We start from the raw sequence: 27,287 nt of genomic DNA, 5'->3' as shown, positions 1-27,287 counted from the left end.
GAAATGTATCAATTTGTAATCTACACATTTACAGGGGCTGCTCTGCTCTGAAAGCTGTTTCCCAATCTGTGCCAAAACATGTGAGGCTGTGTAGAATACTTCTGATGATAGACTTCCAGGCTCTGTTTCTCCATAATTGATTAAGTTATTAGTTATGGAGGGAGAGAAGAGATCCCTGAGGCTTGGTAAAACAGTATTCAGTTACTAAAAGCAGCCCTTGGTGAATTAATATCATTCTACCAGCTCTTTCTACTCATTATTCCTTCAAATCTTGTTTTCCTGGACACCAGCTGTCACAGAGAAAGTCTCCTGCCTTTTCTTCTCCTGCCTCTCTGGCTGGCTGAAGTTGGACGAGCACGGTCTGGAGCGTCTCCTTCACCACCTGGATCTCCCTCTGCAGAGACTGTGCAAGCTTTATTAAGGAATAAATCTATAGGTGATTGGCAGTCCCTTTCTTCTTTCCAAGTTATTAAACAAATTCTTGTTCTGCTGTTCACGACAGATGGCCATGGGTATCTAATTGTAGCTTCAAGTTCTTCCAAATTGTTGGGATTAAAGATGAATATACTTCTCACACTTCCCTTAAAAGAAAAAAAAAAAAAGAAAAAAAAAAAGATCGAGGCAAACTGAAGCTCTCAAGTTTAGCACTTTCAAAGAGAGAGGGAATGGATACTGCTGGGATACTCTTCTCATGGGAAGGAAGGAGATGAAGAAAGTGTATCAGCAGCAGCAATAGCTTTGGGTGAAGGGTGGTTTTTCAACTCAGAGACGCAGCCCTTGATGGAGCACACACCAGGTAAAGGCAACAGGGGCAGCAGGAGCAGTCTGAGACATGAACTGGATGTCCACAGCTTGTGTGGCATTAGTGAGCTCAGCAATGTGTGCTATGCAAGGCAGGCTGGGAATCTATGTAGTTTATAGCAGATAAAGTGTTTCCACTCCCTTACTTCCAGAAGGCTTTAATCTTAGCTGAATTATCAATATAATTGCAGCACAGAAATCACAGATATAAAGCTATATGAGGCCCTACAGTGAATGCTTTGAACAAGCTGAAAAGCAGAGAGATCAGCAGTAGCAAGGTTGTGCTGTTCTATATCAAAAGGAAAAAGGCCACCTGAAAAGCATCTGAAAATGCAGTAAAAATTCTTCATTTGGTTTGAGTTTTCCACATTTTATTTGCCATTGTCTAGTTTAGGTTTTCTGTAATGCACTCAGAAGGAAAATGATGGGTAGTGGTTCAGCCTCTTAACATATCTTCCACTTCCCTTTTTCCCTAGCTCCACAACAACAGAGGGAAGGTGTCAGGTGGGGATGACAAGGATAGGAAGGTTGTGACCAGTAGCGACCAGAGTGGCAGATGAAGGTATGACATGCACAGAGACAGCAGCAACTGCTGAGATATGCACAAGTTTTTAGGCAGCTGGGTCTCCTAGGCACTACACCTTTTTGTTCTGACTATTCTCTCCTGGGAATAAGCACAGCTTGTACTATTGATACATCAGCTTTTCTGATGATCATCTTATGCCAGTGAGACCATCCATTGTTGAATCAAATGCCAAGGACTGAGTGTAGTTCAGTGAGACAGCCAACCTTATCATCTCTTCCATAGCTTACACTACGTGGAGAGCAAAGCAAGCACAAGAAGAATTAGACCCTGCTGAAGCTCTAAACCAATGACCAATGTGAACAAGCACTAGAGCCCGTCCACACTGAGGCTTCCTGTGCAGGTATAGCTGAAGGGCAAGGACCCTAATAGGCTAACCCAAGTGGGTCAAAGGAGAAAGAAATAAGTTAATATCTAGCATTAAGACATCAAATGATCTCTGAGAGAGGCAGAAACTCACTTCAGGGGAAATGAAACAGGCTGACACTGGAACAACTCCATTTAAAAATATGACACACAGGAAGGATAATGCACAAGGACAGGCTTTAGCCTTTACAGAGCTCATCTATTATGAAATATTGTTTCAGTCAACCCCAATGTCAATGCAATGTCAAGAAAAAAAGACAGCCTCAGGTTATGTGACTGCAAGAAGGGAGCTGCTACTTTTGAAAAATTGAAATGAGGGAGGACCATGGTAAAGCTACACAAACCACCGCTCCTTCAAGCACAGTTATGCCTTTGAAAAGTTTTTTTGCCTTCTTTTGATTGTATCAGTTCCTCAAATTTTCACCTTTGTCTATATCTATATCTATATCTATATCTATATCTATATCTATATCTATATCTATATCTATATCTATCTATGTATTTACTATGGTGTTAAAATGTTTACCAGACATATCCATGCATAATTCTAATTTCTAGACAGCTCTATTAATCTCAAAGGTATTCTGTCTCTGATTACAAGTAATGGCAGTACACACAAAACTTTGCCTTTCCTACAGTCTCAAAGTACTGTACAAGGACAAATTAATTATGCTTTGCATCTTCTCTAAAGTAAGAAACATTATTATCGTCTTATAAATGGTCTGGACTGTCCACCCTTCTGCAATTTAATCATGAGGCTCTGATGAAAACCTAATTGGTAAAACAGAAATTCTTCAGTTTATGAACACCATGAAGCCTCTGAAATTCAATTACTTCTGAGGCACAGTCTCTGACTACATGCTGCTATTTGTAATATCCCAAGCAATTACAAAACTCTTTTCAGGTAAAGAGAATAAGCAAAATCAAAGAAAAACCTTGAGCATCATGACAGAGTCTGTGATTTACAAAGAGAGATTACTGCAAACTTATTTACTGCAAGAAAAATGGGTTCATCAATGTCCTGTTCTGTCACACAGAGGTGTCATACAAGAGGTGTATATTGCAAACCAGTTGCATTCCTATAGAGAAGAGTATGCTGTAAGACAAAAGGCCTTGAAAGGACAAAGACCACCACAGAACTGAGGTGTAAGGGCTTATGGGATTTTGGAGAATAGCAGAAATTTTGGACATCTGAATTAAAAATTAAGTCTTGAAAAACAGAAATAATCTGAAAGAGTTGTTTGTTTGTTTGTTTTTAACCTGGTTATCTATTCTAATTGTTTATAATAGTTATTACAGTGTCTTCTTCCTCCAAGAAGTTCAGGTAGATGTTCCACTACATAACTGCATGTGTCTCCTAATCACAGGAACCAGTATGTACACACAGAGGAGCCAACCACTTGAAAAGTAGCTCTTCAGAAAAGGATTTTGATGTCATGGTGAACAGTGAACTGAACTTTAGCCAGCAGTGTGTCTTGTGGCAAAGGTGGCCAACAGAGTAAGAAAAGCATTGCCAGCAGGTGGAGGGAGCTGATCCTTCTGCTCTACTCAGCACTGGTAAGGGCCCATCTGGAGTGCAGGGTCCACTTCTGGGCTTCACGGTATGTGAAAGATGTGGACTTACTATGGTGAGTCCAGCACAGGGCTGGGTCAGTGGACTGCAGCATCTGTCATATATGGAGATACTGAGAGAGCAGGGACTGTTTAACCTGGAGAAGAGAAGGCCCAGTTGCTGAAGGGTGGGAATGAAGAAGAGGGAGCCAGACTCTTCTTGCCAGTGTACAGTAACAGAACAAGAAGCAACAGGCAAAAATTCTAAACCAGAAAATTGAATCTGAATACAAGAAAATTACTTGGGTTTACTGTTATTTGTTTTAATGAGTGTCAAACTCTGGAACATGCTGCACAGAGAGGTTGTGTAGTCTCCATCCTTGGAGATACTAAAAACCTGACTGGGTATGATCTTGGGCAACCTGCTCTATGACCCTACTCGAGCATGGGTCAGGTCAAACCAGATGATCTCAAGAAGTCACTTCCAACTAAATGATTTTGTGATTATGCAAGCTGTGTGCCAAAGGATGAGAGAAGAGGAAAGATAATTCAACATTTATTTGGAATGACCTGAGCTTTGACCTTTTCAAAGTGCACTCTTGGGAGTGAAGGGAAGACGCTGAGCAAGTCCCTGCTGCTCCTATATGAGGCCTCTGCTGCTCCTATATGAGGCCTGTGTGATGTCTCTCAGCAAGAGAGCAAAATGGAAGTCCATCATTTCTCCTTACAAAATACAGGAGGTGCTTACGGTATTGAAATCAGATCAGAAATTTTGCATTTTCCCCCTCCATTACTGTCTCACTCCTTCACATACATGAGTCTGTTTCTACAAACTAACAGAATACCCCTCCCACATCAAAACCAAAATACTCCTCAGTGTTTTGAGAAATGGATCACTTCAGTGGTCTGCATATCAGCTGTCTCCAAATCAGCAGAAAATGGAAGGCAAAGAAGCTGCAGCACATGGGTGGAAATATACTGATCTACCTCCAACACAGCATGAACAATATAAGTGGAACCACAATATGACACATACTGGGAAGAACTCACTCTCCTGTCATCAAAAATAAAATCAGAGAGGCCACCATTGCTGCCTCTCACTCTTGTGGGATCCACAAATGTCTTGCAGGTTCACCTAGGGTGAAATTCCTCAGTAAGGCACAATCAGGGCTAAATTCTACACTTGTGATTCTGTCAAAAACCTACACTGGCATAAAGCCAAGACTTATGTGAAAGCCTGCTGGGTGATAAAGGTGAAGGGTCAGTAAAGTGACCTGAAGTGACTAATGAATGTTTAGGTACAAAATTCTATTTTCAAAACAACTGCTTAAAACACCCATTTTAGGGCAAGGAGTAGAAATTGCTTCTATAATAATAGTCCAGACAGGTTTTCTTCCAAGAAAAGCATTTTCACTAAGAGGAACCATTACATGCATTCAAATTGTCTATCAAAATGCAACTGCTAATTAAGAACAAAAACGACCATGAAATTGCAATACAGGCTCCATCTAATTTTACTTGGAATTCCAGGCCTTTACTGTCAGGGAAGTAACACTTCTCATTAGTGCTGTAGTCACCAGAATGAGTCACCTCTCCTCCTTTGGTTTTTCCACTACATCATTAAGTCTGTTTCCACACACATGCCAACGATTAACCATAACTGAACATTTTGCAAAGCTGATTTGGTTATACTACGTACAATTTAGCAAATGTTACAGCGCTACCGAGGAGTTCTTCCTCCCACTCTAGTGCTTGATGCTTTTAATGCAGAAGTACAGCTCAATATTTGTTGTGAAAAGCTTCAGTAATAAATGAGAATCTCAAGCAGGACTGTGCCTATAGTTGGGACTAAGAAATACCACTGATTTCTCCTTTGTTCAGGTTGTGCCGGTAATTATGACAAGCAGCATGGTTGATTTAAGTGTGTTCTGTCATTGAAAAGCAGAATCAAAAACAATGACATCTGGGGTTTTTCTTCTAATACAAACTTAATTAATAATCAAAGATATCACGGACTAAATATTAGCAAACGGGTTGAAAGCATCAGGAATTTATTTTATCAGTGGAGTCTTTAAAAGCCTTTTAATAATCAGACAGGACCAATCTAGATCTATGCAGCTTTACATTTAGATTTTTAATCTAGGACAGTTCGTAACATTCATGTGTAAGAGGTATGCATGGGCTGATGAGTTGAAGGGCAAAAATAACCAGTAAACAGGACTCTGAAGAAATTTATCCTGCTTTCATTACAATTTCAGGTCTTTTAAGCTCCTGCTCTCAGAGTTCTATGGATTTCCAATGCCAAATGCATAATTATCCAATATTTGGGATAAGAAATTGTTTTATTTAAAACCATTAATCATGAATTTTTCTTCTGAGGATACTTATTGACATCAATCTTGGTGCTAGTACCTGCAATATGGGTGAGTTACCAATGAGTAAAGTTTAGTTTATAGGCACTAAGCAGCTCTCATTTAAAAATCCAACCTATCAGTCTGCAGCACTGCAGTAGCTATTTTCTTCATTCCTCTTACAAGCACAGCACCACGATTACATGTACCAGATGGAAACATTTTACACACATTGATCTGGACTACCTCTGAAATAGCAACTGAATGTTAATGAGGGGTAGCTGAATTGCTGGACTGCCTCTTTGTATGTCCCTATGTCCGAAACACAGATTCTTATTTGTTAATAGTGGTCTTGCTAGGACCAGGATACTGCACTATGTGCATTTCTCTAGTGAGCTGAATTTCACCAACAGAGGATGTCTGTGTCAGACATCTGTGGCTTAGAACAAGACGAATCTACAACTCTACTCAAACTTTCAGTGACTAGGTTTTGTTTTTATAACTAACTCCAGCAGTTTCAACAGCTACAAAGAAATATACACACTGCATAGAAAATGCAAATACTACTATTTGACCTACTTGTAGGGTATTCTCTTCAGGGAAAAAACAATAACCAAAAAGTTTTTCGGTTTATTTCACCTTACCTAGTAAACTGTTAACTATGGTTAGACCTGATTGTTTGGTTTGAATACGAACTTAAGCCCACTGCAAAGAACCTGTAGAGACTGTAAATACAACTAAAAGAATAGTGCAAATTGGCCTGCAGCAAATATCAGAAAATAATCTTTCTGTGCATTGAAATGTGTAGAAGAAATTGATGTAGTAACAATTAGTGACTGGATTTCTCCCCTCTGATGCAACCCCTCACCAGAAACTTCCCTCTCATCTTCCTTTAAAGTTTATCATTTTGATATCTCTACAGAAATCAAGTTTCTAGAATGGGAATTTTGCAATGAGCTAGCAATAGATGCCAAATTACTTATAACACAGTGGTAATTCCACATACCCACCTCAGCTTAGGGGGAACCAAATGCTTCCTAGCACCATCATCATCTGATCTCACATTCAGCTGTCTGTACAGGCTCTTCTTCTAATCTTTCCAAGCTGAATTTATTAATCTTTCTTCATTATCCTATTGCCTGCCAACTCTTCTCCACTAAAACCTAAGCAGCTAAGTACTCTATCTTCCTTAGCCTCACTGGTTCTTTCTCTCTTTTCCCTTACTTAGAAGAACAGAATCTCTTTTTTGATAAGTTTTTCTGTAGGGAAAAGGGTGTGTTAAACAATACTCTGTGTTCTTAAATTCTGAAAACTGTCCACAGATGTAGGCCCAATGATTGTCTTATAAAGGTTAAGCAATTTTCAATCAGCTAATGAATGACAGATGAAGCACAAAAAGAGATAAGACAACATCTCATCTGGCTACTTGCACTGGAATGTTAGAGACAGATTAAATTGCATAAGATGCCACACGATGCACCTGCTGCCCATTTTTTAAAAGGAAAAAAAAAATCCACCAAACTAAAAGTGGCAATACACACATTGCCATATATACAAATGATGTAGCATTGAATTTAGCTAGATCATGTTGGAAATGCAGGTATATGGATGCTTGCATCCAGAGAGCATTTGCTGCACTAGATATTTATTTAAACAAGCATTACAAACAACAGGATTTTAACAGTAGAACAAAGGCTTTTCAGTGCCTAATCTCAATTTACTAACTTCTATTTAAATCAATTAATGGTGGATTAGACTGCAGTGAAAACACATTGTAGGAAAACTTGATACAACAAAAATGTCCGATTCAGCAAGACAACAGATTCTCTGTTGCTTAATGTATGAGTCAGCAGTGTGCTCAGGTGGCAAAGAAGGCCAACAGCATGCTGGCCTGTATTGGGAGTAGCCTGACAAGTAGGAGGGCCAGGAAAGTGATTGTGCCCCCGTACTCAGCACTGGTGAGGCCATACCTTGAGTACTGTGTTCAGTTTTGGGGCTCTCACTGCAAGAAAGATGATGAAGTGCTGGGGTGTATCCAGAGAAGGGCAACAAACCTGGTGAAGGGTCTAGAGAGCAGAGCTTATGAGGAGCAGCAGAGGGAACTGGGGTTGTTTAGTCTGGAGAAAAGGAGGCTGAGGGGAGACCTTACTGGTCTCTACAACTACCTGAAAGGAAGTCGGAGAGAGGTGGGGCATGGTCTCTTTTCCCTAGTAACAAGTGATAAGATGAGAAGAAACAGCTTCAAGCTGCACCAGAGGAGGCACCCAAAAAGGGTTCTCAAACACTGGAAGAGGCTCCCCAGGGAACTGGTTGAATCACCATCCCTGCAGAGATATGGTGTTAAAAGACATGGGTTAGCACCAGACTTGTAGAATTAGATAATGTTTGGACTTAATGATCTTAAAGGCCTTTTCCAACCAAAGGAAATCTATGATTCTATTTAGTCCGTGTCAAGAACCAGTGTTCCATGTTACATACTTACGCAGCCTGATACGTATCTCAAAAAGGATATGAATAACTCCTTCATCAACTCTGCAGGAGGAAGTTTGCAGCTGACCTTCCAGATGCACCAATTTCTCACTTATTGCTTCACATTTTCCTCCCAACTCTGCAGAAAATATGAAGAACTCCTACAGGAGGTTGAAAAAGAAAAGAAAACACGTTTGCTGCTAACTGCATTTTCTGCATCAAATTTGCATCAATTAAGCAGAAAATGAAATACTAGTAAGGGGATGTTGTATTTTGCAGTGCTACAATATTGCCTGAAGGGAAATTACCATTGGAGAGACAAAAAAAAATGTTAATATATAATAAATTAGTGATTTATATGAAATGGACGAGCTTGTGGCCTCAGTTTATTTCCCAGCAGAAAAAAATTTATGATCTCACCCTCAACAGAGGATTAAAAGACTCTGAAGACAGAACTGTTCTCCCTCTTCCGTGGTGTCTCAACACAGCAGGATGGGGAAATCTTATGCTGACTACACCATTCAGGCTTCTAAATTTCAAGTTGTTTATGTAAATATGATTTACACTTATAGGTCATTTAAATATTTCAAGCAGCAACACTTTTGCTATCTTTTATAAACACAAAATGCACTTTTTTTTTTTTTTTGAGGAAAAAATCTGGCTACAAAACTTAGGGACTTAACTCACCAGAGAGAATACATCAGAGTCTTAGAGATTGGAAGATGAAACAACACTTTTTTACTGTGTTATGAAACAAAACTTAATTTTTCAAAACTAGCGCTTCTCTACTTAGAACATATACAAAGATTTTTTTCTATTTTAAATTAAGTATTTCAAACCAGTTGCAAAATCCTTCCTGTAAGTTTGTCTGCTTTCAGATGTACTGCACAAGGGTAATTTGGATCTTCTGTATTTTCTATTGAGTACTTTGAGAAATGACTCAGATAAATGGCAATTATGAGAGGGAGAAGGGGGAAATATTTAAAATCAAGCAATTTCTGCAGCACTGAGGCAAGCCTCTCTTCTCCATCCCAAGGCATCATAGTGCTGCCTCCAGTGAATGATAAGAGTTCATTTGTAAGGAAAAGATTACAGTGCCAAGATGAAGTTCTGCTGGAGCCATGCTGAAAAAATGGAATCATTCATTAGCAGGAATCCAGAAAACTGGATTTTCTCTAGACCTAGCCTATGCACTGGTCCATAAAGCCAGCTGTACGTGTGGCCATATACAAACCAGAAAGCTTTTCTCCTTTATAAAAGTACTCAGAGTCCTTAGCAATGATCTCTTGCTATAATGGCAGCCATCAGTGATTGTTTATGACGAATAAAGACTTTGCAATCAAAAGCCTTCCAAAGAAATCCTGCTCATACTTTTTGGAACAGTGTCCATTGTAAGTAAAACAATCTGATTTTTGGTAGCACTTTTAACAGACCTCAGTTCTGTGCTGTCCTTATACTTTACATCACATAGTGCATACACAAATGTCTGAAGAGCTCTGCTTGCTGGCACGACCTCTCTTAACGCACAGAGCTTCAACTTCTGCTTTCCTAGGTCTTCTCCCAGACATGGAAATCCAGTGGATCCCATGGGTATGCAACCAGCTGCAGCTTGAAACCTGGACAACTGAGCCAGTTAAGAGAGGTTATGCTGCAAACATCCACAGCTTGGACACAGAAGCACAATATGAGAAACAGCTGGCTGAGTCCCTGGCTCGCGTCAGAAGACCTGAGCAGCTGTCTTCATAGTCATTACCAACCACGAGAATCTACAGCAGCACTCTGCAGAAAGCAAACCGTATCCTGGGTTGCATCAAGAGAAGTGTGGCCAGCAGGTCAAGAGAGGCAATTCTCCCCCTCTACACCACTCTCATGAGACCCCACCTGGAGTACTGTGTCCAGTTCTGGAGCCCCTATTACAAGAGGGATATGGACATGCTGGAATGTGTCCAGAGAAGGGCCACCAGGATGATCAGAGGGCTGGAGCATCTCTCCTATGAGGATACACTGAGAGAGTTGGGGTTTTGTTCAGTTTGGAGAAGAGAAGGCTCTAAGGAGATCTTATTGTGGCCTTCCAGTATCTGAAGGGGGCCTACAAGAAAGCTGGGGAGGGACTTTTTAGGATGTCAGGTAGGGATAAGACTAGGGGGAATCGATCCAATCTAGAGGAGGGGAGATTTAGATTAGATGTTAGGAAGTTCTTCACCATAAGGGTGGTGAGATACTGGAACAGGTTGCCTAAAGAGATGGTGGAAGCCCCATTCTTGGAATTTTTTAAGGCCAGATTGGATGTGGCTCTGTGCAACCTGATCTAGTGTGTGGTGTCTCTGCGCAAGGCTGGAGGGTTGGAACTAGGTGACCCTTGAGGTCCCTTCCAGCCATGACAGTTCTGTGATACTGTGACTTACAGATGTAAAAATGACCTACTGTTTATAAAATGAGAATAGGGGAGGAGAAGGAACATGTCCTCCCTGTGGCAACACACGTCCTTTTCTCAAGACCAGGAACAGAAGATGAGGAATAAATCTTTCATCCTACTGCTAGATAATTATTCAGTACACAAGTAGGACTTCCTATGCTGTTAGGGAATGGGATACTTCAGGTAAAGCTTTTAGGGAATCATTCTGTGACACATATGTACGAACAGGTGACAGCTGCCTAAAAGAACTTAGGCTAGAAGAGTCAGTAAATTGCAAAACTAAAGTACTCTAAAAACCATTACAAATTTAAAACCGTCTAGAGAAAGCTCCATCTCTGAATACTGATTTTTCTCTAACAGTTAATTACATAAGAAAATCAGGTCTTCCCATAGCCTTCTTTCTCAAAACAAAAGCAAGACAAAATCCACTCAGTGCTATGCAATCATCAAATAGTTAATTTAGGAAGAATGGCTTTTAATTAATACACAAACTATTTAGTACTGCTCTGACAGAAAAAAAAGCCATAAAAGAAATTTTCAAATCTGACTCTTTTTACAGACTGTAAGTCAACTAAATGAATTAGTCATGTACAGGTCTTACAGTGATCCACAAAAAAGCAGATTCTTGCTCTTATATCAAGATACTGAATACTTTAGTCTGATCTGGCCCCTGATTTTATCAAGATTTTGGGTGACATCCATGGTGTCAAGAAGGAAGACACTCCTAGTCATTTTAAATTATCAGTTACTACAGACAGCAAGTAAAAGCTATAGTACATTCCTGAATACCTGTGCCATTAAGTATACTTAAACAGAAAAAGCATTATAAAGATACACATAATAGTAGACTATCTCATTCTTTTTTCCTGTTCATGGCAGGAACTTTTATCCAGATAATTGGTCACCCAATTAGCACTAGAATCAGTTGCTGTAAGAGAAGATTCATTTCCTCCACTTTAAAACTGCCCCTACATTTCCTGACTTGTTGATGCAAATACAAGTTCACTGGGCAGCTAATGTAAATGATAATCACACTGGCTGGATTTGTGAAGATCCACAGTGGAAATTTTTTCCCTATTTACTGTGTCAGTGAATGTATGTAGCAAAACAGGCCTTTTAGACCTACCTTCTCAACAAACTTTGAGCTGAAAGATGCTAGAGACAGCATTTAGATACCTGGTTGGCAAACAAGCTTCAAGTTGCAAGTGTGGCCTTCCTCTAATGTGCACAGATCGTGAAAATCCAAGACAAAGCGTAGCTACAGCCTAAAATTCACAGTCACAGTGCAGCTGGATGACTGCACTTACTCGTGAGCTGCTACACAACCTGATTTCAGAGAACTGTAGGATGGTTTGGGTTGGAAGATCATCTCATTCCAACTCCAACCCAACCAGGTTGCTCAACACCCCATCCAGTTTGGCCTTTGGTACTTCCAAGGAGAAGGGATTCATAATCTCTTTAGGCAATCTGTTCTAGTGTCTCACCACATTGTTACTTTACCCCCAATTAAAATATTATTATAGAATCACAGAATTTCATGTTTGACATTTTCTTTTCCCTTTTAAAGTAAAATTTTTACAGCTGAGTAAAGAGAAGTCTCAGAACAGATGGAAGGAAGGAACCCAGCAAACTAGGCCCCAGACCCTAGGTGAACACTTATTCTGTAGCAAGGGCATCTCACGGTGCTTTGCATCAGTACTAAGCTGCACTCTGCGGTTCTAAGCTTTGGTTGGGACATTCCACCCCTCTGCAGTTCCAGGCAAGGATGCATAGATAAACTGATTTTGTACCTACATGATAGCTGCCTTTTTGGTTGAAATGAAAAAATTCTCCATAATTTAGACAAGTATTGTCCCTCACGAACTTACTTGCAGGCATGATACGAAAAATGCAGAAGGGTCATCATATAAATTATGATTTTCCAGAACATACATACACACACACGCACACACACACACACACACACACACATATATATATATATATATATATATACAGCCTTTCTTATTTGGGACTTATTGGAGCCCAGACTACTAACTTCAGTTTAACATCAGGAAGAGATATACATGAAATGAAAAAGAAAATATACAAGAACAAACCCAACTATTCAACCAATTCCATGGCTTCTGCCCCAGGCTCTCATTTGAAAAAAAAAGTTCAATAACCCAGAGTAGTAGGAAAGATATCTTTCTGTGTCCTTCATGCCTGGTAATGCCAAGGGTAAGATTTGTATGTGACATTGGTCTGTGCAGGCAAGGAAATCACTGTCAGTGACACAAAAACTATTCAGAACTGCTCCCAGCTGGAAAGCTCCACTTTACACCGAGTAACAACCCTGAGAAGAGAGTGGATTCTGGCTCAACATGTTAATAAAATACAACTCTTCAAGCTTATTTATCAAGCTTATAATAACAAGTAAGTTATTTCTTAAGAATTTTTAAGATTTATTTGGTTATTTTTTGTGCTAAGAGCATTTTTAGGAAGCAGCTATGAGAGACTGCAGGAGCCAGGAAAGAGCTGAGACGCAATACTGCTTTATAGATTTTTCTGTGAACAGAAGATTAATCTGATTGGGATTTTTTTTTTTCCTTAAACCCTTAAGCATGTGAAAATAGACCAAATGTGGGTGTGATTTGGTAGTTTTGAAGGTTAATTTTTTCTGCCTTTTTCACACAAAGCAGAAATTCTGTTTCCCTGAGATGCGAGTCTGATGCAAGAAACACGAAGAGCAGACAGTGTTCCAGTTGATGCACATCTGGAGCACAGCATATTGAATTAAGAGCAGAGGGAATTACTTCCACTTTATTCTTCTGCATTTCATTTCATCCCTTTACAGGTTATTTTAGTCACCTATGAGCATTGGCTTCTCAAAAGCATTACCCAAGGAAAATGTTTGATCAGCTTTTTCAGTGAAAACACCTTCTGTGCTGTCTTGGATCTAGTTTGGCAATTTTATATAGAAGAATTAGTATTGTAGTAGCTAGGTTAATCTAAGTCTAGTAGAGTCACTATTCAAGTCTTAGGTGATTGTGCTGAAAATCAGGAATCCTGCATATATCCTTAAAATTCATTCTTCCTACAGAAGAAATTTTGTAAAAAGGTGTTGCCTTATTTCCAATCAGCAATATCATAACTGAAATAAGACAAAAGCTTTAGAAGATCTTCTGAACAACATCAAAGCCAGATTTCTTCCATTTGCACTATATGCTGTCTCTCCTATAATAGTTGAAATCATTCAAAGTAACAGAAATAACTACAAAAAGTTGACCTTACAGACAGATGCTTCACATTATGACACAATGTTTAGAACAGTGACTTATTGTTGTCAGAAGTGCTGCATGCTTACCATCACCCCTTGCAGAAGTTAAGGGAAATTGTGAGCACTGAAACTCCAGAACATCAGGCCAGAGCACAGAATCATATCTTAAATAATTTCTAGAAATAAATGCACTCACATGTCTGCACTGCTTGACCAGATGCTTCAGTCACATGCAGGATAAGCACACACAGACTCCAGGAACTATATGGCCACGTAGTATCTGAAGAGCAGGTGGAGGAAGTGTTTGCCCCATCTCTGTGTCCCAGATCTCCTGCCCTGTGTGCAGCATCCTGCACAAGAGTTGTAGATGAGGAAGGCAAAGTGGCCACTGAATGGGTGGATTTATACTGGATATTTGGAAGAAATTCTTTACAGTGAGGGTGGTGAGACACTGGAACAGGTTGCCCAGGAAGGTTGTGGATGCCCCCTCCCTGGAAGTCTTCTAGGCCAGACCTTGAGCAACTTGGTATAGCAGAAGGTATCCATGACCACAGTGGGGGCCTGGAACTAGATGAACTTTAACGTTCTTTCCAACCCAAACCATGAACAACAAAATCCTAGCATCATGCCATGGCTGACTAGGAGGCAATCAGGGACAACCAAAGATCTCTCTGTGACTTGCAGTGCGATCAAGCTCACTGTGACTGTCCTCAGCTGGTCTACAGGGATCTTAGCAGCTGAGAGGGATTTGGTGATTCTGGTTGCAGGACACAGCCTCCCCCAGGGCTACATTGCCCTTGCAGTGAGCAAGTTTTCCTGCTGCAAACTTACCATGCTACAAACCAAGATGGTGACATTTGATTTTACCCTTATATAGCACACAGTGATAATGAATAGTTGTCCTCCCTATTGTCACTTTTTATGTCATCAAAGACTTTGACTTTCAACCAGACTAAACCTTTTCTTTTCTATTCCTTTCCTTCTTTTCTTCAGCATGTTCCTGTCTTTACAGATTGAGATGCCCAGACCAGTGCCTCTGAAGGTTTTGACATTCTCAGCTAAGCACAATAATTATTTTTGTCTTACAATTGACATTGCCATTAACGAAGCTGCAACTGTAGCTGACTACAACCCCAGATTTTCCATCTGTAGCACTGTCAGCTGCTATTTGCCATCTGTATACATAAATGCAAATCTTTTCTTCCTTAAATATAATTTGTACCTGTCTTTTAACACAGCTGGGGGCAGGAGTGCACAGATCTGCTGGAAGCTAGGAAGACACTTCAGAGAGACCTGGACAGGCTGGGGGCGATGGTATGAGGTTTAACCAGGCCAAGTGCAGGGTCCTGCACTTTGACCACAATAACCCCATGCAGTGCTACAGACTGGGGGGTGAGTGGCTGGAGAGCAGCCTGGCAGAGAGGGACCTGGGAGTGCTGGTTGACAACCAGCTGAACATGAGCCAGCAGTGTGCCCAGGCGGCACGGAGGGCCAAGGGCATCTTGGCTTACGTCAGGAATAGTGTGGCCAGCAGGACTGTCCCTGTACAGTGAGGTGTACAGGTGAGGCCTCACCGCAAGTACTGTGTGAAATTCTGGGCCCCTCACTTCAGGAAGGATATTGAGGTGCTGCAGTGAGTCCAGAGCTGACTGACGAGACTGGTGACGGGGCTGGAGGGAAAGTCTTATGAGGAGAAGCTGAAGGAGCTGGGGTTATTAACCCTGGAGGAGACTCAGGGGGGTCCTTATCATAGTCTACAACCACCTGAAGGGAAGTTGTAGTAAGGTGGGGGTTGGGCTCCTCTCCAGGCAACTTGTGGCAAGTTGAGAGGGCATGACCTGAAGCTGTGCCAGGGAAGGTTTAGTTTGGATGTTAGGAAGCACTTCCTCACGGAAAGGATAATGGAATGGACGGCCCAGGGAGGTGGAAGAGTCACTGCCCCTGGAGGTGTTTAAGATTGGATGTGGCACTTAGTGACGTGGTCTCGTCGATGTGGTGGTGTTAGGTCGTAGGCTGGACTTGATGATCACAGCCTCAATAATTCTGTGATTCTTTGATATCCCATCTTGATTTCAAGCTATTCTTTCAATCCATCAAGAACATTTGGAACTCTAATCCTAATTTAAATTATGTTGACTGTCACAAACTCCTATCCTACCTCCTTTAAAAAAAAAAAAACCAACATATCTTCCATTTACTGATCCGCTGGGACTTCAAGCTTCCTCTAAGAATTTTCAAAGAGGTTTGTTAATGATTTGGAGATTAATTTTCTTAGCTCCTATGCACTCAGAAGAAATTTCATGAGTACTTGACAAGAGTACACCTTACTTGCCTTGGGATCTTTTACTGTATTTGTCTCTCACTATCTTGCAGTGAATATTAAGAGCACTATATCTATGGACATAGTTTATAATTTTTAGAAATACCAAAAGCAAACAAACAAAACCCAACCAAACAAACCCCAAACATCCTCTGCAATCCTTTTGTTATTTTCTCAGTCATCTCTTTCTTATTAGAAGATACACAGCCTTTCTTTCACCTATCCTTTTTATACACCTAATCCCTGAAGTTCTTTTGTTGTTCTGCATGTCTTTTGTTTACTGCAGTTTAGTGTGTTCAGTGGTCATGCTGGTTCGCTCTCACACTGTGTAGTACCCTATTTAGGCTCATTCTTAGGAATATTCTTGTCTTGTCCTTTCCAAAATTTTTTTTTAACTACTGAAGAGTTACTGACATAACTACTGAAGAGTTACTGACATAACTATTTGGTCTGTTACTGTTTGCATTTTTCTGTATCAAAAGAAAATGGTGCTGTACTATAAACATGAAGTCGTCCAACAGAAACTCATCCATTGCTTCCTAACTTTATTTAGATGAGCTTTTCTTTCATGGAGGTGGTTATCTGCCTTTTCTCAAAAGAGGGTTCAAGGTTGCTTTCCAATTAGTTTTGCACTCTAGCCATATTCTTTCAGACCTGTTCCATCAGACTCTTTCTGTAGAGTTAGGAGAGCATTACAGCACACACCTCAGATTCTCATATGCAACAGTTCAGGCATAAAGCTTTCCAGACAGTTGTTTTCCAGCTGTGACCTACCTCCTCCCCATCATCACATGCTTTTCCCACATTCCCTTTGCTTCCCCCTTCCCTCCTCTGTAGGGATATGACAATACATGGAAGTGTTAAATGACTCATCAAAATTACAGCCCAACACTGGCACTTCTTTCCCTCGTGTATCTTCCACTACAGCTATGAAGACAAGTTTTTGAGAAAGCATCTGCATGGGAATAGTTTTCCACTGCCTTTGAGCACCTTGCTGTGGTCTGAGTAACAGCAGTTTTCCCATTCTCATCTCATTCCTGAGTGTGGACTTCCTAAAATGAGTGCACACTCCTGCACTGACTCATTTAAACAAACTGGGACAATTCCAGTTCCTGCTGTGGGAGGATGAGGCTCTTTACTAACTTACCAATAAAAACTCACACAGTGGGCCAGGACTTGGAAAAGAAATAAAAGCATCAAACTGTTTTCTGGTGTCCACATCCTGATGTGGTATGAGTCAGCATAGATGGGTATCATTTATAGGTGGTTTCTAGAAGTATTCACTCCTGTCTCTGCTCCCCAGACACTAAGATGCAAACAGGGTGCTCTACTGCAGACAGTGGTGAAACTGACAAGAGTGGATTAGGGGACCAGAGCATCAAAAGAACACTGAGACAAAACCTTGACACAGTACAGGGTGCTGATAGTTTCATAGAGCTTTTTACACTGTCACTGGCTTTGGTTCAGAACATACACAATTTTTAGCTTCCAGCAAATATTATTCTGTCTTGGCAACTATCACTACCAATGTGCCCCTGGTATTTTGCCCTGCTGGCAGAAGGGCTTTTTACTGCTAGGGATTACCTACCCTTACTTCACATCACCTATGGACACTAACATCTGAATAATTTTGCTTTACTTCCCAGCAAAATTCACTGATAAGAAAGGCTATTTGCCTTTTTTTTTTTTTTTTTTTTTTTTTTGCAAAGTTCACCTTTATTCACAGGGCTTCTTGGCTTTATTTATGCTGAACTCAGGCAGCCAAGCAGTTTGTCCTCTGTGTGCTCATGTCACAGTCTCCTTGTACACAATGTCAACAATCTGAGTTGGGTCTTGCAGTTAGATTATCTTTCCCAGCTGCTCTGCAGCCTTTGGATTCATTGGTGGGAATCCAAAGAAATACCTCATTTGAATAGTTATCCCAAAATGTAATTTTTATTTATTTGTTTAATGTTTGCTTGGCTGAACACTCCTCATTTGTACTTGACAAGTGGCATGTATGCTGTTATGGAAGGTGACCTGGGGGTACTAATCCATGTAATCAATATGCTGGCTGGACACAATCCTCAGATACTAAATTTCCTTAATATGTAAATTGCAGCCCAAGGCATACGAATATAAACATAAAACAGAGTGAGCTCTTAGAAACATTGTAACTCCTCTTACATGTTTATTACCTAAACTCTCAGTTTGTATATAGACAGCTTTTTGCATGTAAGCAGGTTTTTCTCATAGAGAATGCACCTCATGTTACTCAATTACCCTAGGCTTTCTTAAACATATAGACTAGGATCTAACATATTTTTATTTATTAAAACAGTGTAAAATGGCAAATATTCAGTATTTTTATTCAGATTAAATTCTTACTACCCTGTATGCTGCTGCAGTATGCTTTTATGCTTCAAAATTAAATTCAAAAGTAAATTCTAGTGCTACACAAAGAAACAAGTAAAGCATCATAACTTCGTTCCATTCCTGAGCATCACTGCAGTGCTACAGCAAGGCTGGCTAAATATTATCGGTCCTGGTTTTTTTCTGTGTTATTCATCCTGTTGTTGGCATGTGTTAAAAGCACTAGCACGGGATTTAACTATAAACTCCTCGAAACACACGCCAATTATGCCACTATCTTCAACGCCAAAAAAAAAAATTCAAACCAAAACAACAATAAAAAAGCCCACTAGCTTTGCCTGTGTTGTTTTTTATCCTGGGTTAACACAGTCCACTTCCACAAGCCCCCCCTTACACACAGACAGGAGGGAAATTTACACATAAAACTCTGGGTTGAGATAAGGAGTTTATTGAGCTGATCCAATGCACAACTACCTCTGCCTATTTTCAGAAACACAGCAAAAGCAGAAGCAGCAGAAGCCATTGATAAAACAGTTCCCCCCCACCAAAGCACCCAACCCAGCAGAAAAGACCAACATTCCAAAACAGGAAATCTGAAGCAGCAACTGGAACAGGAAGCCTCTCATGTTAGAATCTGAACTTCAAGCCCCATGATACTTTGCTCCAGCCAGCAGTTTTATTTTGAAGCTGTCATGATGGCAGCATGGTACTGAATACACATCAGCAGATCTAACTGAACCCATGACACTTTTCAAAGTGCTCACACAAACTGTTCTCTAGCAATTTTAATACCTTTTCAAAGTGCTCACACAAATTGTTCTCTAGCAATTTTAATACCTTAAAAACAATTGTCATTAGCTCTGAGACCCAGGGAAGCCTGTACAGTATCACCACTTTATCCTGCCTAGAAAGCACTTACCTCAGATAAATGACCCTCTGCTCCAAATGAAATGTCTTCCGTAACCTGTTAGAGACAAATTATTAAGTACACAGTAGATGCATGCTATATAAACAGTAAGATTTCAATGTAACTTATAACAACCATATAATTAAATAAGTTGAACAATTACATAACAACATAATTTTGCTTCACACACATGAAACATTTCAATTGAACTTATAATGGAGAAGTGGCAGCCACCCAATGTTTAAAGCTAAGTTTGAATCCATTTTATTAGTGCCTATCTTTGGCTTGCCTGTTAAAACCCACAAAGAATACAGCTTCTAAAACTGAAGGACTAAATATAGATTGAAACAAACTTTTCTACCAAGCTCTTAAGGAGCTACACATCATTGAGCTGTCTACAGATTTTTTTTTTTTTTGGCACAAATCCTGTAAGTGATTTTGGGCAGGAGAAATAAGAGACCCCACTGATGTTCTGAACACGTGCCAACTATAGTCAGTTCCTCTTTCAAAATGTGCTTCATCTGTAAAGTCTATAAGAAATTAGCCAACATTTCATTGATTGGCTGAGAAGAAAAGAAATTTTAGATTAATAGTATTGGAAAATCATTAGTATTTATCACACATAACAGTACTGACAGTCTTTAAATAAACTAAATTGGGATGTTGCTTTGGTAGGGCAATATTTAGTATCACAGGTATGTACATATATACACATAAAGTGCATGGTCATTACCATAGAGGTATTGTTATCTGAAAAAAGTTTGCTCAGGTTTCTTTTATCTGTAATTCTAATTTTCTGATTATATTTTTACTGCAAAATACACATAAGCATTAAGCTTACTGAGACACTATGATCTCTAGCTGAAGAGTGAGCATTTTTACCAGTAGATATTACCCAGCAGTATCACATGTAGCTAAGGGGCATCTTACTGCACAAAAAACGTGTGACTGTACAACAATGATCCGATCATTGTGTAGAAACCAGTTGCCTGTCACCACAGAAATCCTTTCCAGCTTAAATCAACACAACATACAGTCAGGCGCTGGCTTTCACTGATGCTTAATGCTGACATTGAAAACAAAGATGAAATTTAAAGTTTCTAAATTATTTTTGAAGCTGACAAATACAATGTTCAATTAAAACACACACTAATACACAGTTTATTTAGCTTTCTAATGGCTTTGTCCTTCACACACTGCACATTTGTCTTCTGGACCACAGGCTATCTCAATACACAGTAATGAGTTACAGCCTGCTGGCAGAGGTGTTTTTTGGTGCTTGCTGTCACTAAATTCTGGAAAAATTTGTGTTGTATGCTGTAATTACTTTTTTTTTAATGACAGACACCACATTGAATATTATTTTTTTCATGATAGTTCACTTAATATCATTTGGAACATTCAGTATCTTTTTAAAAAGTGAATCAAATGAAGGTTTTGCAATTAGAGAACATTTTCCCAACACCAGAGTGCTCTACAAAAGACCCCGAAACATCATCCCAGATGGCAAAACTGAAGCATGTAGAGGTGAGGAAAAGGCAGCAGCCCTTATGCTTACCCCTGATTTCCATTTCTTTTATGGTGAAAAAGTACGAACTAATCTACAAAGAACTCTGATTGGATAACTACCAAAAATGCTGACTTACAAAAGGTAACACTACTCAATTTTGGGTTTTACCTTGTAACTTTAATCACCTCAATTTTCTTGAAATCTAGTAGGTGTTTCTTCCCTTCATAGTGATTAAGAGGAAGCACTGCACAGCATGCCAGATAGCAGAAGAAGAAAAAAGGATTAAGTCAGGAACGGAAGCCTGCAGGTGCACACATACTCATGTTCATCAAGATACTTGGTGTTAGGCAGATCCCAGCACACACACATCTCTCTCTTACTAGTTATCGTCAGTGTTTCTGGTATTATAATAAGGTTTTGCTTCCACACACATTATCAACAAGCAAAAAAATAAAGCAAGATATCATAAGGAGTGGAACAAGCAGGAGTTAATGTCTGAAAAGAAATGAAATGTTACTGTGTATTTTAGAAATCAGCTAGATATCTAACTATGAATAATGGGCATAGCAATTTCCACCCCAGTTATCATCTGGGCATAAAAAAAAAAAAGTCCTGGTCAGTTTAAAAGTATGTAACATTTCTGGGATGACAACAAGAACTCATCTTTAACTCCTCAGAGACTTGGCAGAAAATTAAGCCCAATTAGTCACAAAAAGACAAACTATAACTGCAATGATAGGGTGCTCAAATTTTATCAAAATAGCTACCAGCTGGAAAGTAGATGCTTATACAAAAATTCAAGAATCTGTAACAAATAGACTAGACAACAAGCTGACTTTCATATGGTTGAGGCTATTGTCTCTAACTTTGCTTCAGCATTTTTTAAAGTTACCATAATCTAATGAGTTATCCATAGTTGTGAGGAGTGCACCTTAATTTTTAAGTAACTCTGAGTATTACACAGGATGACTTTTGCTGACCTCATGTTATTTAGTTTTCCCCAAAAAATTAGTAGTGATGTTTCAACAAGCTGAGCTGCCAAAGCCTATGATTGTCTTCCCTGGTTAACTGCCAGTGTTATAAAGGAAATCTGATTTACTGGATTATTATGGGATGCCAAAGTCTACCACATAAACTGAGGGAAAAAATAACCTATACTGTCTTAGAAAACACAGTTATGAAGACTATCAAGTAACTGTTGACAGTTAATAAACCTGTGCCCACACATGACAATAAAATATCAGAAATTTCAAAAAGCTTATATATCTTATACCAAAACATGTTACATTATATAGTCTACTAAGGATATTTAATTAAAATAAAAAATGGCCCCTCTGCAATTCTTCCCATTTGTATCCTTTGCTTTTCTTAATACTGTCATGTTTCTTATTTGTTTCCTTGTTTTTCTTCCTAATGAAACCTATGCAGTAAGATACAGTTATATGCAAATAAACTGTATTTATAATATACATCAGCAAAACCAATACCTACTCCATAGTAAAACTTAGCCAGATATGATACAATAAATGACTGGAGAACTTAATTTATAGAATTTCACCATAAAGTAAATCAATCACGCAGGAATGAAATGTGCCTGGTTGATTCTGTGATACGGTATTATTACCCTTTGTTATACTGTTTTGAAGCAAGTAATTCAGTAATCTCCAAATACAAGGAACACCACCCCTTGCTTCTAGAAATTCCCTAATGGGGAACAGGGTTGAACAGTTGAAGAGAATAGTCATTCTAGAAACATGGCAACCCCATCAAGCTACTCTTCTTACAGGGACACCACACCACAGCCTTGTTAAATATTATCAAACCAAGTATTTTGACCAAAAAAAAACAAAATCAAAAGAAAAACAAAAACGTGGTTTTTAGTCTCCAACATAGCCATTTCATGGAAAAATTATTGTTGTCCATTAGCAGTGAACCTTTTTACAGATGTTTAACAGCAAGTCGGGATCCCTAATAGAAAAACATGTGTGTTTTGCCAGCAAAAGTCATCCTGTGTAATACCTAGAGGTACTTAAAAATGACGGTGCACTCATTTGGTTATGATAAACTTTTTAAATTTTTTAAATTTATCATAACCAAATGAGTTACCCATTTGGTTATGGTAAATAACCAAGTAAGTTAGCCATCTGGTTATGATAAATTTAAAAAATGCTGAAGCAAAGTTATAGACAATAGCCTCAATCACACGAAAGTTGTCTAGTGTATTTGTTATAGATTCTTGGATTTTCATACAAGCATCTACTTTCCAGCTGGTAGCTATTTTGATGGAATTTGAGCATCCTATCATTATGTTGTTTTGGGGTTTTTTGCTGGTGTTTTTTTGGGTTTTTTGTTTGTTTGGTTGGTCGGTTTTTGCCACAAGCATTAAATTAATATTAAAACATAAAAATACAATACCATATAACAGAGCACTTAAGTGTTTCAGAAGTGGTTCATCTTTCAACTAAGTCCATTTACAAATATAGACATATTGTCTCTGCACTTCAACATGTTCAAAACTGGAAATTAGTGTGGTTTGTAACTAATGTCTCAGAGGGTTTTTTTTGTAGGCTTTCGGATTCTGCCTCATGATGAACTACTAAGAGACATTAGGGAATGTTATGCTATGGCTCTCCTCTAAAAGTTTGGACACTGCCTGGCATTCCTACTGAGATCCTACCAGCTTTGCTACCTAAAGTGCGCTCATTTAGGTAAAGCTCCTATACCCCACAACAAGGGAAAAAAAATCATCTCCTGAAAGTATAAAAGCAAGACCAACCCTAATTCCAGAACTATGATACAGTCTACACTTTGGGGGGGTTATGTTTGCAACGGGTTGCAGTCATCACTGACACATAACTTTGCCGCAACCATCAAAGCTGCAGGCAGCACTGTAGGAGAGGGAGACTAGTTGAGTAAACCATGATAAAACACAGCTGTGTTGCTCAGCTCCTTCTAAAAGCTGGAAAATGAATGAATGTTCTTACACTAACAGCCTGTTTCTTTTTTCCTTTCAAGTTTGTCAGTCCTAGGAGCGCTGTGGAAACACATGCAGGAACACCTCCACTGGTCCTTCACTGATTGGCATTTTCATGTTTGCTTTTACACATCAGCTTCTAAATGGATTTTGGCATATTCTCAAAATGGAGTTTGTTCAAGATACCAGCATAGGTCAGATCCTGGGCAAAGGCATTTATACCACAAAGTTTAAGCCAGATGAAGAGCCAAAGTCAGAAAGATCATGTCCCTAAGTTCACTCTATGGTAGATAAAGACAGAGAGAAATTTATCAAAAAGCTGCAAGTACACTTTCCTCTTCCATTAAACAACATGAGGAAAACCTGTCCCTCTTGAGACCTGCACCTCTCTCCAAAACCAGGAATTATCTCACTTCAGCTGCCTGGACAAATGAGTAAGAGGGGGAAAAACAAACCAAAGCTGCAGCTGACCACCAGGGGAAAAACAAACACTCTCTATGCGAAGTCAGCCAGTAAACCTTTTTCTGTAGGAAAAGGGCTGCAAGTACTATTAAAGCCCAAATTAAAACCAATTTTACTGAGAGGAAATTTTACAGTAAGGTAAGGGTCTGCTTTCCACTAAGTCTCAAGCAGTATAAATGCAAAATTAGGTGTCGGCTTTCAAGATAACGCACAGCTCAATGGCTCTTAATAGCAGGTACAATTAATCACACTTAATTTTTGCGAGTCCAATTCCAAGGTAATAAAATTGACAACTCGCGTTGGAAGACTCTTTTGCCATAGTGGTACTGTTTGGTGCTGAAACTTTTTAAACAGCTTGTTTACCTTGGCAGTGCAGTTAAAAGATTATCAGGTAGCTTTACATTTTTCAAGCAAGGAAGGAATTTTGCCAAGGAAATCTGACAAACCATTTAAGCCCTGTTATTTTTTTCCTCTTAGTATTTGTTGGATGGTTGAAGCCTACCAGCAACTGAGCTAGGAAGCCTTTGACCATTACACTAGGGAAGGAAATCTTACTCTCCACTTCAGCTGATACAGATTCATGCTTACAAATCAGCAGAACTCAGGGTGAAACTCATCAGTGAGATGAGGAACAGCTGACCATTTGTGTTAAATACTTAATAATTTTTCCCTTAAATCTTGATGTAAATTCTGTATTTATTGCCTGAAAAATTTGCACATTTTAGAAAGACTGATGATGAAAGGAAAAATGTTGAAGGGCTTCTGAGAAGCTAATAAGCTATTTTATTCATGTCCCAGATTGGAGGCCAGATGTTAAGTTCATACTTAACCTGCCCTCCTGACCTGTCACCCAAATTCAACTCCTGTCAAAAGAAAAACAAGCACTACCCCTTGAAATATAACTGTAGAATATTTCAGATACCTCTTTAAGCTCACTGTGCTTGGGGCAGGGAAGAACATCCCATTCTGTGTCCTTTGGGAAGTGATCTTTTCTGTTTTCAGAATCAGATGGGCCATCAGCAGTCATCTCCATCTTATTAATTTCGTTCTCCTCCTCAAAAGCACAGCAACTGGTTTCTTTCAGTTGAAACCCTTGCATCAACAGCTGACAGGCCTCCAAGTCAGCTTCCCACACTCTTTGTAGCAGCTGGCTCCCACAGCTGAAATAAAAGCCAAAAGAAATTAAAACTGCTGTTCAGGGAGAATAGTTGCTATTTCAAGTAACTGTTGGGGTGACTGTTTATTATTAGATAAACAAAACCAACAAAAAACCAACAGCATCTCAAACATTTCCAAAGATATAGCACAAGCTATGTCAAACTGAAAAGCAGTAAAATTATGTCCCTATTGCAAAGCCAATGCCACAAAAAGACTTGTTGTTCCTTCCTACTCTACGGTGTACAGTGGCTACATGTGATTTTCTCCTGAATGGACACAAGTCCAGGGGTGTTGTGACTGCAGCTAAAGCTTCCTTCATGCCATCAGATAGACATTTCATGCTAAAAGCAATTACATTGTGTTTCCCAGAGCCCAAAAGCCCAAGGGAACAGATTTAAGTCTCCTCCCCTCTCCCCTTTTCACAATAGGGAAAGAAAATTAGGCAGGAGGAGAAGAGAGAAGTAAAACATCGAAAAAAAGTCTTGCATTGATTTGGAAGTAAAAAGGAAAGTTTAACAAAAAATAAAAGGTATTTAACTAAAAGGAAGGTTACAAAGGTATAAGGAAAAAGGATAAATAAAAATATATACAAAACCAGACACAGCTGGCAAAGGATTCTCTGGATGTAAGATGGATTCTCTTTGGATGCAGTCCTCTTAGGTGTCTGGGACTTCATGGAACAGGCCTGACCACATGGTTAACAGCTCACAGCAGCAGGGTACCAGAGAGCCAAGGGCAGGAGAGAGAGTGAGACAGGAAACTGCCCCCTCCTAAATAGGGTTGTGGACAGGCAGTGGAATAAACTTTGACCCAGGGATCCCTCCCCCTGGGAGGAGGTCAGGTCTATCTGCCCACCTGGGGTCAGGTTTCTTCCAGCCCACCACTCCTGGACTGGACTTAACCCAGCACACATGGTTTTCCTGCATTTGATGTAGAAGAACATGTATGAACAATCACACTATCTACTGCATTAAATCAGCTCTACTGTTTTGAAAATAGGCACACTAAATATCTTGTTAGAAATGTGAAATGTGCTTGCATCAACCCTGGTGAATATGATTAAATAGATCAACTGTTGCTCCACTTTGGGGTGTTGTACTTATCTCTCACTAATGTGCTTTGTTGTTCAGTTTTTTACTTTGTTATCCCACCAAATAAAAGTATTAGGAAATTAAAAATACCAACCTTCTTCATACTATAAATCCATTAATCATCTCTCAGAGATGTCCACATATATTACAAATATTGGTCCCAAAATCAGTCCCATAGAAATTTTCACATAAAGTAAATGGGAATTCTGGGCATAGATAGTTTTTCAGACAATGAATACTCAAATTGCTCTGCTTGGAAGAGATGTGGTCACATCTCCTCTAAAGGTGTGACAAATACACACTTTGTCTAAGGAACCAAAAAATTCAGTTGTCTTCTAAAATAGGACAGATCAGTGGCAGAGCCTGGGATAGGACTCAGAAGAGCTGATTCCCATGGCAATACACACTTCCAGACAGATTTGAATGCTAATATCTAATAGCCACAACATTTTCTTCACAGTTCTTTTCAACTTCTGTCATTTACTATATAATAGTAAGCAATTTTAAGTGACTAAAAGAAGGAGAATAACTATTTGATTTTAACTTCTGACTAAATTAAATATAAGCTTATCTTTTATTCTAACTGAAGGATAAAGGATTTGTACTGCACACAATGAATTTATTAATCTAACAACGGTACATTTTTAACTCTACAAACTCTACAACATGTGAAGCTGTAAAATTAATATAGTAACATTTTAAGACTGAGAGTCGAAC

At 39.3% G+C, this 27,287-nt stretch overlaps 1 protein-coding gene across 1 annotated transcript in view; it reads right to left on the bottom strand.

Moving 5' to 3' along the window:
- Positions 1–256: 256 nt before the first annotated feature.
- Positions 257–27,287, bottom strand: part of DISC1 (DISC1 scaffold protein) — a 206,596-nt gene continuing 179,565 nt past the window's right edge. Inside the window, exons 10-13 of the mRNA XM_054395013.1 lie at positions 25,244–25,481; positions 19,388–19,432; positions 8,172–8,282; positions 257–412 (exon numbers count right to left, since the gene is read on the bottom strand). Of these exons, the coding sequence (XP_054250988.1) occupies positions 257–412; positions 8,172–8,282; positions 19,388–19,432; positions 25,244–25,481 (550 nt within the window). The remainder of the gene's footprint in view (positions 413–8,171; positions 8,283–19,387; positions 19,433–25,243; positions 25,482–27,287) is intronic.

This window comes from Indicator indicator, chromosome 2 (assembly GCF_027791375.1).
Source record: "Indicator indicator isolate 239-I01 chromosome 2, UM_Iind_1.1, whole genome shotgun sequence".
Taxonomy (NCBI): domain Eukaryota; kingdom Metazoa; phylum Chordata; class Aves; order Piciformes; family Indicatoridae; genus Indicator; species Indicator indicator.
Note: the sequence above shows the minus strand (reverse complement) of the source record. Positions and strands in the feature narration are given on the sequence as shown.